This window comes from Antedon bifida, chromosome 8 (assembly GCF_963402885.1).
Source record: "Antedon bifida chromosome 8, ecAntBifi1.1, whole genome shotgun sequence".
In the NCBI taxonomy this organism is placed as follows: Eukaryota; Metazoa; Echinodermata; class Crinoidea; order Comatulida; family Antedonidae; genus Antedon; species Antedon bifida.
Genome location: NC_136233.1, coordinates 9,518,000 through 9,535,742, shown reverse-complemented (window position 1 = coordinate 9,535,742; position 17,743 = coordinate 9,518,000). Strand labels below are relative to the sequence as shown.

The following is a 17,743-nucleotide window of genomic DNA, read 5'->3' as shown; positions in this document are numbered from 1 at the left end:
GCCATTTTATGTAGAAAATTTGATTTTTTGACCTTTGACCTCATTTTTAGTGGTCAAGATTTGATCCAAAGACATGACTTCTATTTTAAGTGTTCTTCCTTTTTTAATTCTGCACATTTTGACACCAAATTCTGGTGACGAAATATGATTCATACAAGAATTATAGCTATTTGGCAACGGTCAATGACCTTTGACCTCCAATAAAAAATTTTCCCCAACCCCTATCTTCCCTTCTTTTTTTTTGGTAGCTGTCCATACCCATACCTACTAAAATCAGTTGAAATTAGCTTTTTTAAAATTTTTTCACAGATTTGCTCAATATATGGCTAATTTAGGGATACTAATACTTGCTTTGCTTTGGGCAAATTCTCTGACATAACTTCCAGACGACATATCATCAAACTAAATAATTAAAAAATTGTAACAGTTATATGAACCAACACAGGATTTTCTAGTTGGGAAATAGTATTATATAACATTATATAATTCAATTTTTCAACAGGGTAATAAATGGTTTGAAAGGTAGATTAAACCGGGAAAATGAGGCTTAGGCCTACAGATAATATTGTGTGTGATGTTGGTGTTTTATTTATTTATGTATTAATGGATTTATTATGCTGATAATGTGGGCTCCCTTTTGATTGATGTAGTGCCTTAAAGCTTGTAACACCCTGAGAAAATAAAGCTTAAAATAGTAAGACTGATTTAAGAATTTTAATGAATAACTGTATATTTAAAAGAGTTTATACCATTATACGTACATTGAATATTTGATCAGCTTTGAATTCTTGCTAGATGGATAGCTTCTTCTGCTTGGGTTAGATTGCAAAGAACCATTTTGAAACCAGTGGGAAGGCATTTTATAGCGGTGTCGTGTATACTATTTCTGATATGTTGAAGCACCAGGCTAAAAAATTCCCTCTGAAGTCCTTGATTTATGGCTCTTTCTGTTTGACTTTTGGAGTCAGTAAAAAGTACGGATAGCTTCTTTGATGGGCTAAATGATTTCCTTTTAAGGCTCCGAACAGCTCCGGTACAAACGTTCGACCGACAGATATTGAACATGGAGTTTCCGCTCATTTCATCTATCATTCCTAAAAATAAATAAGAATTGGATTAGCAAATTCATTTAGGAAGCCTACCACCCATCTATTGACTATTGTCAGGAGGGGATGACTGCCGTCGCTTTTTGTGTCTCAAAAAGTAGATTAGTTCTTGTTCTTTAATTGATGAATCTGTTGACCCATCAGACAAAATAGCCCGATAGCTTGCGTTATCAAGATAATTTGACATTTTTTTTTCTTTCAACCTGGGATATTTCATCGACGAATACTTTTGCCGTTGAGTGGTTAGTGTACGTGTTGCCAATGATCAAACTATCTAATTTGCATTGCCATTCATAGTCAGTAAACGGCCTGTTATGCATTGTCAGAGAATGGCAAGTACGGAACAAAATTGGTAGCTTATGGACCACCTTTTTATTTAGATCTAATATTATTTTGTGGCCTTGAGTGTGATGTGGCTGTTCTTTAGCCTTCACGAGCGCTTTCCCTTTTGCATGTGTTGCCGATGATTCATGTAGTTTTATTGATTCTAGTTTTAAGGCGCTGGAATCTTCATAGAAAGTGTTCCTTACATTGATGCTTGGATCTATTCTCGCTCCATCGATGCACGTCCGACAAGACATGGTACCGGACAAATCGTTGTGGAAAAGCCATGGTCAGCCATGTCATGCCATGTCATGCCATGCTGACAAAAACTTTCTCTTGTGTCCTTCTTTTTCATACTTACTTTGTGATTCTGATTAGCGACTGCTAGTTTTCAGCCCTGCAATATTATATATTACTATATTATATAGTCATTTTAGTCTAAACACATGCTTTTAAAAGTTTGAAAATCAGAAAAAGCAACTTTAATCATTTAAAAAATAATTTCAATGCATACTGATAACTTAAACTAAATAATTAATAAATTTATTATTAATTAAAACTATGCATATAATTAGCATATTTTTACCAATTTTGGCTAGAAACTAGTGTATTTTCAAATAAAATCTATCCAAACTACTATATAATTGTTGAAAACTAATTAATGTTAATGGCTCTTTCTGTTTGACTTATGGAGTCAGTAAAAAGTATGGATAGCTTCTTTGATGGGCTAATTGATTTCCGTTTGAGGCTCCGAACAGCTCCGGTACAAATGTTTGACCGACAGATATTGAACATGGAGTTTCCAAAGTACATCTTACCATACATTCAATAATTTGTTTTGAAAACTGAGACATAGAATAGCTCTGCCTACGTCATACTTCCAAATACCAACTCCATTTGCTCTCTAACTTCTTTGGCAGAGTCTGATTGACGGAGCGCAATTTCTGCCACCAATTTACGGTGTATCAAATTGCACCTTTCTGGTTTGGGGACTTTGTAGTCCCCATTTTTTTTAATCCATCGGCAACATTACTATTTCTTTTGTTGAAACATTTTTTTTTGGCTTTCTTTTTTGACGGGATGTGCCCTTTTTCGATGGGATGATCCAAATCAGAGGAGGCTACACAATATAGAAAAAAAAATTTTGTGTTAAAATAGCATGGGATAAACAAATCACTAGAGAACTTAAGTAAATTCATTCTAAAAATCTTTGGGAATCTGATCGTCGTCTGAATTGGTGTATCCGGTTCAAGTTGTCTAACTACTAGTTGTTGTATGGTTGGTGTTTGTTGCTCTAATACATTGATGCGTTGATATAACCGTGCTATTTCCCTTCCATTGCTTTCTACGAGTGCAGCTTGGTCTTTCTTTCTTTTTTTTCTGAAAAATAATTGCCTGAAAAATAATTGCTGTTCTAATAAATAATAATAATAAACAGTATTTATATAGCGCCTAATGGATCACTGACCCCTCTAGATGCTTTACATTAGACCTTAACTAATGGTAATAAACTATACCCCGCCGGACACCATTCCGGTATTTCTTAGTCGAGGTTTCGGGGAAGGAGACAATCAATAATGTGAAAAAAAAAAAAAAAATGTAATTAAGCTTAACTATGCAATATAGATATAATGAGACTGGTAACGACGTGACTTGTTGATGATGATTTGATGATAATAATAATAGACTTGCATCATTTCAATGTTTGTTATTAAATATATATTTTTTTATATATTTAAAACCAACCTTTATTTAACCCTACAGATGTTTGACCTGGAAAATTAAAAGGTTGTCACGGGAAAACAGCGATTATTTTATTCTAGTTGCTTTACTACAAGTTGTTATAATTCCAAGTCCAATGTCTTTTGAAAATGCTTCGGTATCTAACAGTATTTAACCTTTTCCTACAGCATAAACATAACCCGATTATTATATCTAATACTATCTTTTTCAACTGCTGCAAATGTTTGGTAGGCCTACACTTTGATTTCATGTATATTAACCTATATAGCTGTGGGATGGTCTGGGAAAGCGAATATTTAAGTAATACGGTATAATATAAGCAATGTAAATACGGCCAGACCGCAAGTAAAATACGATACATATATGATGACGTAGTAGATATCTACACATGCGTAGAAGAATTCCTGGATTGGAGTAGGGAGATTTAGATCCTTCCTATTTAATATCGACAATATAGATATAATGAGACTGGTAACGATGTGACTTGTTGATGATGATTTGATGATAATAATAATAGACTTGCATCATTTCAATGTTTGTTATTAAATATATATTTTTTTATATATTTAAAACCAACCTTTATTTAACCCTACAGATGTTTGACCTGGAAAATTAAAAGGTTGTCACGGAAAACAGCAATTATTTATAAACAACGATAAAGAAACATTCCTGATCAATATTCTTCCAATTTATTTTGTTTAAAACAACTTTAGAGAGGTCACTACCCCTGTGGTAAATCTACTTTCACATGCCATTTGAGGATTGAGTTGGCTCAAGATTTCTGGTGGTCAATAATTTAAATCTTGCATGCCTTGTCAAGTTGATCCATGGGGGAATAGTAATATTCCATGGTAAAGTAAACAGAACAGAATAACAAGATAAAAGACATGTTTTTTTTATAATAATAATAATAATAATAATTTATTTGGAAAACGCTTTTTGAACAGCGGCACACATAATAATGGTGCATCCTTAAAACAATTAAACATACAATATAAAAATATATGAGTATAAAAATAAAGATAGACTAGATTAAAACAGATAATGCTCAGATAAAACGGAAGTTCGATAAAACCAAATTAAAAATAAACTGTAATACTAAATCCAATTAAATGCAACCCACATACATAAGCTTGGACACTAAATTAGCATATCAATTAGTATATGAACAAAGGAATATACAGTAATTAGAATCTATGTTAAGATATACACATTCTTGATACACAGTGTCTACCAGCAAAAATTAATAACAGAGTTCTTTCTTTATTTTATCAATACATACCAAACATATTTTTTATAGAGACCAGCGAAATCTTAATTTTACTACAGTCGACTAATAGTGGGACCGGTATAAAAATTCGAGTTACGCGAACTTCGACTTACAGATTTGCAAAAAAAAATGCTAGGCCTAATAAATGCTAAGCCTCTTTATCGGCAATGATAAACTGTTTTTTCTTTAAGCCCCAAACAATACAAAAACGTATAATAAATACATTTCGGTTCTTATTTGAAATCGGTATTCATTGTTTATTGCCATTTGTCTAGCACAAAATAGGTACCCACAAAACGCCGCTCAAGTTCTCAACTCTGAAACAACTCATACACTATACACTAGCGCGAGTTGTAGGACGCCGCCTATACTATACAACCTGCTTGAGAGAACCGATATGGTCCCACATTATCCCCTCTGTCGTTTGTTTAACAAATTACGTACGTTTTATCGGCTTTTTTAGCGCGTTGTTGCCGCGTAATTTGTGACTTCGACTTATACGATATAAATCACTAAAGAATATGTGTATTCGGACCGCAAAAAGATGTCGACTTAGACGAATTTCGACTTAGAAAAATTCGACTTACAAATAAAAATTACACAGTAATGTATAGGAAAGAATTGGGACTTTCCTAAAAATTCGACTTTCGCGATTTTTCGACTTACTTAAGCGGAGTCGACTGTATTATGATTAAATTTATAAATATACCTTGACGTATGAACATCGGAACATACACAAACCCAAGAATTTTATCTAAAATAAATTTTGCGGAGCGTTCGTACCCTATCGTACACTTTTTTGTCGAGCATTGGACGCCCACGTGCTGCATAGTCCTTCAAGGTATTTCGTAAAGGTTCATCTTTTGCAATTATAGACCTGATGTCATCCATAAAAAATACCTTGGAAGTTCTTATGAAGCACGCGTACGCCCTTTGAATTTTGTCATTTTGCGCTTTTGAAAATGGATATCGTTTCCTTGAGCGGTTTTCCTTTTTCGGATGTTCATACGTTGAGGTGCACTCTCTCTTGTGTTCTCTGAAAATCTGGTCTTTTGTTTTCCTGCACTTTGGACAGCACTGTTTTTTACTGTTTGTTCTTTTAAACTGAAAACAGATAAAAATTATGATAACTATAATAGCCTTTTACTTTTTTTTTAAAATTGCTAAATATAAGGCAAAATAAACTTAATTGTTAGTTTCATGTCCCCGCCGGCGGCATGGATTTTACTTTTTAGCTATTTAATGTTACAAACTGCAGAAAGACTAGATATAAGACTCTTCACGGTTCCAACTGCGCATGACCATGACAAAGGTTATTTGAAAAAAAATATAAAATGCGAAACTAACAATTAGTTTTATTTGGCCTAAGAGACTGCAAATATAGAGAAAGTAATAATTAATATGTGATAATAGAGGTATTGGGACCAATGTTTTAAAGTATTAACAAATGAATATGTTAATTGGTTTATTTAAACTTACTATATTAGATTAATAGGTTGCGTCTGGAATTTAATAATTGATAAAGTTTTTCCCTACGTGACGTGTAAATGTACCGAATACGTCAGGTAGGGAAAAACTTTATCATATTAACTAACATCTGCCTGAACTAAAAACAAAAAACAAATTAAAATGCAAAACTTACTCTTTGAGGAGTTCGGGCCAACTCTGACCCTGAGCTGCTTTCATTACTAACGTCATCATTGTTCTGTAAAAAAAGTAAAAAATGTTTATTTTTATTATTAAAGCATGAATTAAATTGTTTTAAAATGGTTTTAATTCCTGTCGTAAAGATCCAATTGCCATTTAATATTAATATATTAACTAACATTTAATATTTACCTGGACTTTTTGAGGAGTTGGGACCCACTCTGACCCCGAGCTGTTTGCTTCTGACCCCCCCCCCCGACCTGCTTTCATTGTTAACGTCATCATTGTTCTGTAAAAAATGTTTTTTTTTTATTATTAAAGCATGAATTAAATTGTTTTAAAATGGTTTTAATTCCTGTCGTAAAGATCCAATTGCCATTTAATATCAATATTAACTAACATTTAATATTTACCTGGACATTTTGAGGAGTTCTGAGCTCTGACCCCGAGCTGTTTTCTTCTGACCCCGAGCTGCTATAATGGATGTGTGTTGCAGTAGTTGACCAATGTTGTTGTTTGTTGTGGGTCATCTGCATTTATGTTTTCTTCATTTACATGAATTTCCTCAAGTTCCACCTCATCATTTTGGCTGATAGAGAAATTGTGCAAGACACAACAACTGCTAACCATTAGAGGCACCTTTGAAACATCTGTATCATTCCGTCGCATCAAAATACACCATCAACCTTTGAGCTTTTTCAATATATGCCAATACGAAATGAACGATACTGTAAAGCCCAACATTTTTGTGACTTTCGCAATTGAACTACCATCGCGAATATAAAGGGCGCGCAAGATTCCCAACGATGTTGTTTACAGTCAATCAGCCTAGCCTAGGCTTAGGTAAATATGGAAAAAATGAAAATAAAATAGTTACGATAAACTTCTAATTGTGTATTCTTTGAAACATTTACGAACATTTATTTATATTGTTTGTTCAGGTGAAATTAAAATAAATTGCAACCGACTGAAAATGCTAGCTAAACCCTACTCAGCCAGACTCTACTCAGCCTCGCTCAAAACAATGATGAAATTCCTCCTCACCACAGCGATATGCGTGGCGCCTTTATATGCATAACAAAAATAGTAACCAAATTGGTTCTGTAAAACACAATGGTAAACTATTTATCAGTTATTCTACTGCGGAGGTGGTACAATTCTGATGTCCTCCTCGCACATCGCCACAAGGCCTCCTACATAATGGTTTCGCTTGATGTGTTTTATTAGGGCTTGTGCACTACTAATAGGTGGGTCATTACATGTGCAGATGCAAGTCACGCCTGAATGTTCTAAATACATTTTTTTGAGCCAGGTTCTCCATGAACAGTCACTAAAGTTCTTATGTCCGAATGTGCCAGCGGTTGTCCTTTCCTGACCTTGGCCCCTCTTTTTCTTTCCCTCGGCGAATTTATCGCTTTTTTTCTTCTATACTAAATTTTTTGTATGTATCGGCATATTCCGAATTCGGAACTCCTCTCTGTCAAACAAATTCTCAACAAGAAAACGAACAGCCAGTGATTTTTTGTTCATTAGATCAGCCCTTTTTATATTTACAGGCAGTTTCTATAAGAAAAAATGTAGTTGCAATACTCTTATAAAAACAATATTGATAAATAAATACGTTAAAACATTCATTATAGGCCTATACCCATGAATTTCGATCCGCTGAGTAGCGCAAAATTACAGAACAGCTATATTAAGGTTTTTTGAAACCAAACAAATTGTAATGTCGGACATTATAGAAACATTATTTATTATACTGTATATATATCTGTACTTACATCTTCGGCATCATTATTTTCATTTTCCAGTTGCTGCATTGGCTGGTGCTGCAGAAAATCCATTTTGCTAAAACAATAATAAAATATAAATAATAATACATCAGATTAATTTTTTCGAACTTTTTTCCAGCGGGGACTCAAGAGTCATAAATTTGGAGTAGTTCAGGTGCTTCCATAATTAAATAGTTTGTTGCTTAACTAAATTGTTTTTTTATTCATGGTATATCAATTAATTACCTAATTACTCTCTTGACGCCAGTGTAGAGAAGGTCGGTGAAATAAAAATAATACATGTGATTTAACTGTCAATCATTAAGGCTCCATCAAAACCCCGCCTTCTAATTTACATATTCTTAGCACTCAAAGTTTGAATATTTAATTACTACGGGGGCGACAGCCCTTTGCAAAAAAGCTGTATACGATCTGTATACGTTGAAAACGTATACGGATCGTATACGATTTCACTGTTTCACTGATCGTATACGATTTCACAACAAAGAGTTGTGCCGATGACGACCGAGCGTCGCTCGGTTGCAACTCGTGGTCGGCTCGGCTCTCTGGTGGCCAATCATGCATATCCTCGGGTACGTCGTTCGATCCTCTCAATTTGTCACGCCACGTGCGAGCTTTGGGTGGTCAAATTACATCGTTTATGTTAAGCGATATTATTCCGCAAAGTGTGTTGTAGCATAGATGGAATAACCAGGGAGATTAGTGGTTATAGTAAATACAATTATATCGAATTTCAATTTATTCCGGTTAAGCGAACAGATTGAATTGCTTTCATTTATCTCCACGGTATTTCCGCTAGGTGATTAAGATATCATAAATCATGTATTTCTTTATTTTCATGGCATTCCAAAATGTTTAAAAAATATCCACCCTCAACTGTAAATAACAAATTAAATAAGTCTACTAAACATTGTTGATTTCCCATGGACCCAACAATACCCCAACTATTTCATTAATAATTGTTTATTTGTAACAGTTTATTTGAAATCCTTGTCCTTTCTTTTCAATTGTGTGACAATTGAATTAGATTGTACATGCTGATGCTGTATATTATGTAAAAAGATGAGTCATGGTTATCAGATTCTTGAAAAAGATCAAAACTTTGAATTCTCAAAATGTGTTCTATATCTTTATTCGGAGCATGTTTGGAGTTAGACTCGTACTACATTCATTAAAATGATATCCAGCAGCCGTGTGTACAGAGGGGGCAAAAAAATACTATTAGCTACTAATATTGTACACAATTTTATTACATCCTTTTTAAAGTAACACATATTCAATATTATAGTAAAACGTCAATACGTAGTTACGAGGCGGTATCCTCGCAATAGGCTCATAGTTGTTTACCACTCCAACGCCTATGATATGAATAAAGCCTATCTTATTAAATAGTATCGTGCCCGCGCATATACAACAAAAAGTTACAAAGGTTCACATAATTATATTAACGTTTTTTTTTTAAAATTTACGAATTAAATAAATAAAAATAATTAAATACCGCTTGGCCTGTCAGTGATGGAGGCATAAAAATGAGGGCGTGGGGTACCTTTTTACCAGGGAGATGTAAAATAATTATTTAACATTTACCTGGTTTTACTACGTTTGCGTACAATTTATCATTTGGATTTTTAAAGTTATACCCAGGTAAGACTTTGATCTCATAGTGATCTCAACATTGATGTCAGCCTCTGAGATATTTGAGAGATCACTTATGATATTATATTGAAATCACAAATAGATACCAGAGTGATATCAGCAATTGATGTCATAGAATGATCTCATGACGATCTCAACATTGATGTCAGCCTCTGAGATATTTGAGAGATCACTATATCATATTGAAGTCACAAATAGATACCAGAGTGATATCAGCAATTGATATCATAGAATGAGATCATGGTGAGATCGCCATAAAGATAATAATGAGATCATGGTGAGATCGCCATGAGATAATAATAAGATCATAGTGAGATTGTCATGAGATACTAATAAGATCATGGTAAGATCACCATGAGATCCTGGTGAGATCACCATGAGATATTGCTGATATATATATATCATTTAATGAGATCACGGTGAGATCGCCATGAGATGATTATAATAAATATATCATAGAAGGAGATCATGGTGAGATCGCCATGAGATAATAATGAGATCATAGTGAGATCGCCATGAGATACTAATGAGATCATGGTAAGATCACAATGAGATAATAATGAGATCCTAGTGAGGTCGCCATTAGATAATTATAATAAATAATCATAGGAGATCATGGTGAGATCGCTGTGAGCTTAACAATAATAAATATACCATAGAAATATCCTTGATTTAGTGCCTATTCTTGCGGACTAGATGTTACACTCTCAATAACATGATCCTCCCCATACCGCGAGAGTCGTAAATAAACCAAATACAAGTAATGTTAATAGGCAAGTAACATTTTATTATTACAAGCTATTTTAAAATCTTGTTTAAAACAAAAAAAAGTAAGCTGAAAAAAGTTGTTATTCTATGTTGGTTTGTTGGTATATTCATCGGATCTAAGGCACGTGGTTAAAGCTGAGTTATAATGATGTTATTGAAAAAAAAATAGTAGTTCTATGTGTGTCTTGGAGTTGGTGGAGCTGCTTTTCTTTTAATTCTGCTTGCAGCATTTGAAAGAAAAACCTCCATCTGTTTTCCGGCTTCCATTTTTACTGTTGTATTGATGTACTCCTTTCCCCTCTTCACTTTTATGTTGTCATCCTTGTGGAAGTGTTTCACTGTAGCTGCAACAGCAAAATAAATAATATATTATATTTCATTTTATTAAAAAATCAATGTTATTGCACTACCCAATTTGAGAAATATGTGCCACCCCCCTTTCAAAAGCAAATCTAATTCGCCGAGATTCGGGCCACTCACAGGACTAAGCATTTCTAGCTTTAATAGTGTACAGTACTGTACACTTATATCTTGAGTGAGATCTGGGTGCAGCACAGCATCTGCATTATATGTAATCTAACAATGTTCTGGTATTAGACCGGCAGCCCAGAGACATTTGGTTAGATGAACTAGGTACCAATATCTGACTATTTAAGTGTGTTGGGGGTCACCTGAAGGGTACCCCCACTGCGTATAGACCTGGGGGACCCCGGAATTAGATGAGAGAGATACCACCTAATTTCACCACCATGGGATGCCCATTGGCATCTTCATACCAATATCACAAACGACAGACAATACTAAATGAGTAACGACAGACTAATTGTCCGCTGCACCGCAAGTGCCAGACACCCTAAAGTTTGACTAGAGACCCCCTTCTCCCCAACTAGTCTATCTTAGATATTGTATACTACTCCACCAGCAACCAATGTTATATGATTTAGCACATTGTAAGAAATACCAAATGACCTATTACAGACTATCTGTACACTGCCTTGGCCCTGGCAGACCCCTCTAAAGTTTGACTAGAGACCCCCCTTACCCCAAGTATAGCCTGCCTTAGATATAGATACCACCAGCAATAAATGCCATGATATAGAACATTGTATGGAATACCAAATGGCCTATTACAGACCACCTATACACTGCCTTGGTCCTTACAGACATCCCACCCCCTAAAGTTTGACACCCCCTACCCCGCCTCAACCAATGTTATTATATACCTAACTGTAAAAAATCAAACTAAAGTTTTAACAATACTGCAAAATGCAGCTTTCCTAATATTCGCTGATAGTTTGTGTACAGTAATGCATGCAACCTTTTAATTAATTTTCTAGAATCTAACCAATGTTACACCTAACTGTAAACAAGTAAAAATAAAAAGTTTTTCAAATACTGCAAAACACAGCTTTCTAATTCGCTGTTCAGTCACGCTAGCAATATCTCCTGTTGTGTATGCATGTCTTTATTGGGCTACAGTACTTTTTTTAAAGGTTATGTATGGCCTATAAATAGTTCAATATGTAGTACTGTACTTAGAAAAATGTGGCGCTAATGCAGTTTCGTACCCACCCCTTAAAATTACTCAAAATCTTCATCCAACCTACTCACGAGTTGTCTACAACATCCTGCAATCATAAAATTGTAAAAATTCGATATTTTTTTTATTTATAACTATTTTTAATCAATTAATACTGAGCACCCTTCAGAAATACATCGCCAGCTTAGCTTTGCGAAAATCGTCGATAGGCCTGCCGATAAAAGTACGGAGGCCTCACAGGACATTAACTCTTGATAGAGTAAACAGTTGCGTTCTATAGAGGGCGTAGTTTACTAATGTTTAAAGCACGCACTAAATAATAATTTGCATTATTTCCGACATGAATTTCGTATTTTTAATAAAGAAATAATATACAATTATTGTATTCATCATTGTGGGTATCATCATAATGTTATGTTTTTAATTTGTTTTTCATTTTTAATAGTAGAATTTCACACAGGAAAGAAGATAAATTGTATGGGACTGCTGACTTGAAGATTTAAGTACTACAGACCAATTTTCCTCTGTTTTAGTTTATTTTACATTATGATTTGTAGGTCAAATAAATAAATAAAATGAAATAAAAAGAATTACAGTACTTCGTTCAGTCCTGAGCTACATTGTTATAACACAATAAACAAGGAGCTTATGACAAATTAATTGTTATAGTAATGTTATCACTATATTAGAAACACTAATGGTTTCCTTGTTTTAAGATTTTATAGAAGTATATAAATTAACATTTGTTATTCACCCATGAAAGACCTCTTCAAATACATGGAAATAAGAAATGCAACAAAAACAGAAAGATATAATTTATTGAAATGTAATGTACAGTAATAAAATGATAATTATAATAAAAATGTTTTCCATCAATTACTAGAATTTATTTTACTTCTGCTGACACTGAAAACATCATTTCATGTCTTTCATTTCTTCCTTTTTATCTTCTTTCCTGTTGTGTTTATTAAAATAAAATAAAAATATAACATTTAATAATGAAGCAACTGTTCCTTTATTTATTTCAACAATATTTTACGAGGGTGGTCCATCCAGCCGAAGCTGATCATTAAAGACCCTCACAAAAATATAATTTGACAAGACAATAACACTCAAATTAAAAAGAATTTCTAAAAATTAACAACATAATTAAACACAAAATATTTCTTTATGAAAAAACTTAAAAGTTCGTTTCACGAGGAATATTTTTTAAAGACATATAATATGACCATAACAGCGTCCTCTATAGATCGATGCCCTATGAGGCCCCCGTACTTTTATCGGCAGGCCTAGCGATGATTTTCGCGAAGCTAAGCTTGCGATGGATTTCTGAAGGGTGCTCAATTATCAATTGATTAAAAATATTTATAAATAAAAAGTTATCGATATTTTACAATTTTATGCTTGCAGAATGCTGTAGACAACTCGTGAGTAGGTTATGAAGTATTGAAACAATTTTGAGTAATTTTAAGGGGTGGGTACGAAACTGCATTAGCGCCAAAAATGTGTTTATAGGAGCCGCAGACAGCCTAGCTAGGCCTACAACATACCATTTTATAACCTTCATAATAAGTACTGGCATAGTATCCAGTAATTATAATACAGTTGAGTTCAGTATCCTGCCAAGCTCTAGTTAGTTTTTTATTATCACAAGCCAAGTGGACTAAGGCTCTAGATATTATTGTAAACTAGTTAAACTCTAAAGCCTAAGTTTATAAATTAGTAGATTACTAAATAAAAACAAGATTGTTTTCTTACCTGTATTTACAATATCAAAAAGATGAGTCTTTGTCTCAACACCACCACCATCAACACCAAGCAACTGACAACAGTTTAAAAAGTGTATCAAAGTGAAACTAACCAATGACAAGCTTGTATCTTATGAAATTTGATCTTGCGTGAAAGGTCATTTTGATTCAATACAACTGGTAGGCTATACATTACTATATGTAGAACATTTGTATTAAAACAAATACAGTACTGTATAATATTTGCCAATATGTAAAATGCCCAAATAACCAATAACCAAGTTACAACATACATTTATGTTATGTAATTGATGATAGAAACAAAAAAAATCAATTCCAACCGAAATCCAACATTAATTTAACGTTGAAACATCGATATCTACGTACATAAAAGCACATGTCATTTTAACCAAAAATAATAAATGGAATTTAACTTTAATTTAATAGGCCTAACGTTGATAAACAAACGTAATATTAATAAAAACACTACAAAATATCAACCTTTATTCAATGTTGGGCATTTTAATAAAAAATGTCAACTGGATTTCAACGTTAAATTAACGTTGAAATAAGATTGATGAACAAACGTAATAATTGGTTTAAAACACAACATAATTTCAACCTTTATTCAATGATGAAAACATGTTGTAATTTTAACAAAAAATACCAACTAGAATTCAACGTTAAATTAATATTGAGTAAACAATGATAAAAAAATGTAAAAATTGTTTAAAACACAATATAATTTCAACCTTTGTTCAATGATGAAAACGTGTTGCCATTTTACTCAAAAATGCCAACTGGATTTCAACAATTAACTTTGAAATAAGATTGATAAACGAACCATTTTAACAAAAAATACCAACTGAATTTCAATGTTAAATTAACGTTGTATAATAAGTTGCCGATATCAGACTGATATTTAGTTATATCATAAGTATGATATCATTTGTATAATAAGTTGCCGATATCAGACCAAATAAGTGAAATCAAAACTACTACGTTCTTCGTTAGGTCTACCATGTTTATCGGGAAAGCGGACAATACTTCATTGTATTTCAAATTTATGTTCATTGAGACATGCCAAGCACCTCTCTCGTCTCACCTGATTCCCTTATAATGCCAATTGCTCTTTTTCTTTCACAGAACTTTTAATGGCAAATGTTTTTCTTTTCTTGTTTCATTAGCTATAATAGTTGTTTTTTTTGTCTTTTGTGGGGGTCACCCACCTTTATTCTCTTTTTTTCATTGATTTTCAGTTTTCACTTGTACACAATTATTTACAATATGCCTACACTTATACAATTGTAGGCTATGAAAGAAAGAAATCATTGTCATCAGCAATGATAACAGAAAATATAGAAAAAAAAAAAAAGGTATACCTTAAAAAAAAAAAAACCTTATACTATACAATGCAACTTTATCCCCTGTATAACTCTGTTATCACGTTACTATAACATCCACCATTAATATCTTACATTAATTAGGTGTATCCTTTTTATATAAATTTTTACATTTTTTCTTTTATGCTACGCTCGCGCTAACCGCTCGCCAATTCGCCAATGGCGACTGGAGTCTCCATTTGGCGAAAATAATTATTGCCTCGTTCGGCAAATAGGCGAAAATACATTCCAAGCCTAGGCCTAGCCTGGTCGGCGTGACTTCTTATTGGAGCGAGAATTCGCCACACTTCGGTACTTTCTGACTCGGGTACACTTTTTACCACCACAGCATTTTATGCGACGACGTCACGATCGCCGTGTTCATTTTTTTAGTTCTGTTTAAACATGCGCAGAGCGTGCCTCGATGACGTTTTAATGACACACAGTTAATGTGATTGGTTCGTGGCCGGCCGTCGTCGACGTGATGATGAGCGAATAAAAGGGGAAGTCCCTATTCTTCGACGTAGAAAATGAACTTCGAGAAGAAAATGTAAACAGAAACATGTGGACGAATACTTCCGTAAACGAGGCTGTTCTGTTATTTAAAATAGGGAATTTTAAATTTAACAAAGTAATTACCTCAATAGTATAATGTTAACATGTTTAATTTTATTTCCCTTTCGATTATTCTAACCGAAAGTTGCGCTTTAAATTGAATAGCTAAGAAACAGCGTATACTACAACGGCAACCCTGGCCAAACCGCGTTTCGGCCGCCTACATAGAATGGGTTACGGCCGCTGCATAGCAAATTCAAAGCTTCTTAAATTTCTGCGGTACATTTGTTCCTAACGTACTTGTTTTATATAATAGATTGATAAATATTCCACTTATTAAATATTTAATAAATCGGTAAAATTGACGTTTCGAAGCAAATATTCCATGATGAGAGGCGACATTTTTCGACATGCCTCGTGTGCGGCGAAGACTAGTTCAGAAAATGGAACAGTCCACTGCGGGGGTTATCCAATCATTAATTAACGCGCTAATACATGCATACCATGCACATTGCCTGGGCGACAGTAATTTAGTAATAAGCGGAGAACTGAACCCCCGTAAGGAAAATGGTAAACACTGATATTTATGGTAGGGATTATTTTTTTCAGTGGTTGGTCTTGTTGGCTTCTTCGCACGAGGTCCACGCAAAGTCAAATAAAACGATGTGGTTTATCAAACAGAAATATAAATTAGCTTTAATTCAATACTACATTAGCCAGATTTTGATAATGAGAAAGACTCAAAAATTCAATTTTTATCGTTAAAATTGACATATGAGGCGGATGTACATAATAATAATAACCGATTTACGTATCAAAATAAAGAGTATTTAAAGCCTGATAACATGCAACAAAAATTACTCCACCACCTATTATGGACCTCGTGCGATCGGGTGCGAAAATGGGTAGGTGTTTTCCAAAGTTATTTTTAGCGCGCGGATTTCGGCTCGCCGGCTTTTGTACCTCATTTTTAACTCGCGTTTTCTATTAAAATATTTCATAAACATAGATTAAAAATATATAAAAATAATCCCTTAAACAAGATCTTTCCAGGCATATAATTTTTATTCTCATGGGTACATAAGAAATAGTATATTTTTAACTTCAAAGACACGTCACTTTTTGAAATTTCACGAACGTGTTAAAATCGCGGTAACGAAAATCAGCTTCATTGGGATACCTAATAATAATATAAATGTAAAAGAAGTAAAATAACAAACAAATACATGCATTATTTATTTAATAAACATTTTTGCGAATTTTTTATGTTTTTTTAAATTTGGCTAAAGGATTTTCAATTTGGCTAATGTTTTTCAAAACATTTGACCTTAGCGCGAGCGTAGTTATGCACTTGCATTACATTATATAATACACCTTTATCACCTGTATAACTCTATTACACATCATCATATCATCCACCATTAATATGTTACCACATTAATCAAGTGTATCCTTTTTATATAATTTTCTACATTTTTTTTTAATGCACTTGCGTTATATTAATCAAGTGCATCCTCTTTATTTTTTATTTATTTTTATCTACATTTTACTTTTTTTATATTTTTTTTCTATTACATTACGTTATACAGTAATATTCATTTTTCGGTATATTTAAGTATACCTAATAAAAAATAATTATATTTCAACCAAGATATCTTGTATCCTTTTCCACTTTTCTTTACCTTTTTCATTGTCAGTATACATGTCACATTTAATTCTAAAAACGATGCTATGTTTAAAAGCAGTATTAACCCGGTATCTTTCCGGATTCTTTTTAAGCGCAGTTCACATGAAAACGCATTCTTTTTTGATAGTGATCATTTTTTCACGTTTTTAGAGGCAGTTCCCTTTGTTGACCAATTAAATCACTTTCTGTTAGTTTTATGGAAAAAAGTTCCAAAAAACAAATGTTCCTTATGAAATAAGCTACATTGTAAATTTTTTTTTTTTTTTTTTTGAGTAATGGTTAAATAACAAAAAATGCCAAAAATGGCAAAAAAAAAAATAATAAATGCAGCGATGAATTTGATTGAAGGAGACTAATTTGAGCCTTACACCAGGCGATGCGTGACTACGTCAAAATGGAACCTCAGGCAGCAAAAGTGTAATCAAGGTAATCAAGGTGATTGTAATTGAATGATTATAAAAAATGATGGTTGGACAAGATGAATGCAAACAGACAGAGGAAGTCGGAAGATCCTGATATACAAA

The 17,743-nt window shown here is 33.3% G+C and overlaps 2 protein-coding genes across 2 annotated transcripts in view; one reads left to right on the top strand and one right to left on the bottom strand.

Annotated features, from left to right (window-relative positions):
* Positions 1–17,743, top strand: part of LOC144849842 (charged multivesicular body protein 4b-like) — a 178,965-nt gene that overhangs the window by 89,351 nt on the left and 71,871 nt on the right. The window lies entirely within an intron of this gene.
* Positions 4,922–6,545, bottom strand: LOC144849880 (uncharacterized). The gene is made up of 3 exons (XM_078706975.1): positions 6,283–6,545; positions 6,086–6,148; positions 4,922–5,547 (listed from the first exon to the last, which is right to left on the bottom strand). Exons 1-3 carry the CDS (start codon positions 6,373–6,375, stop codon positions 5,194–5,196), a joined length of 510 nt encoding a protein of 169 aa, XP_078563101.1. The 5' UTR covers positions 6,376–6,545; the 3' UTR covers positions 4,922–5,193.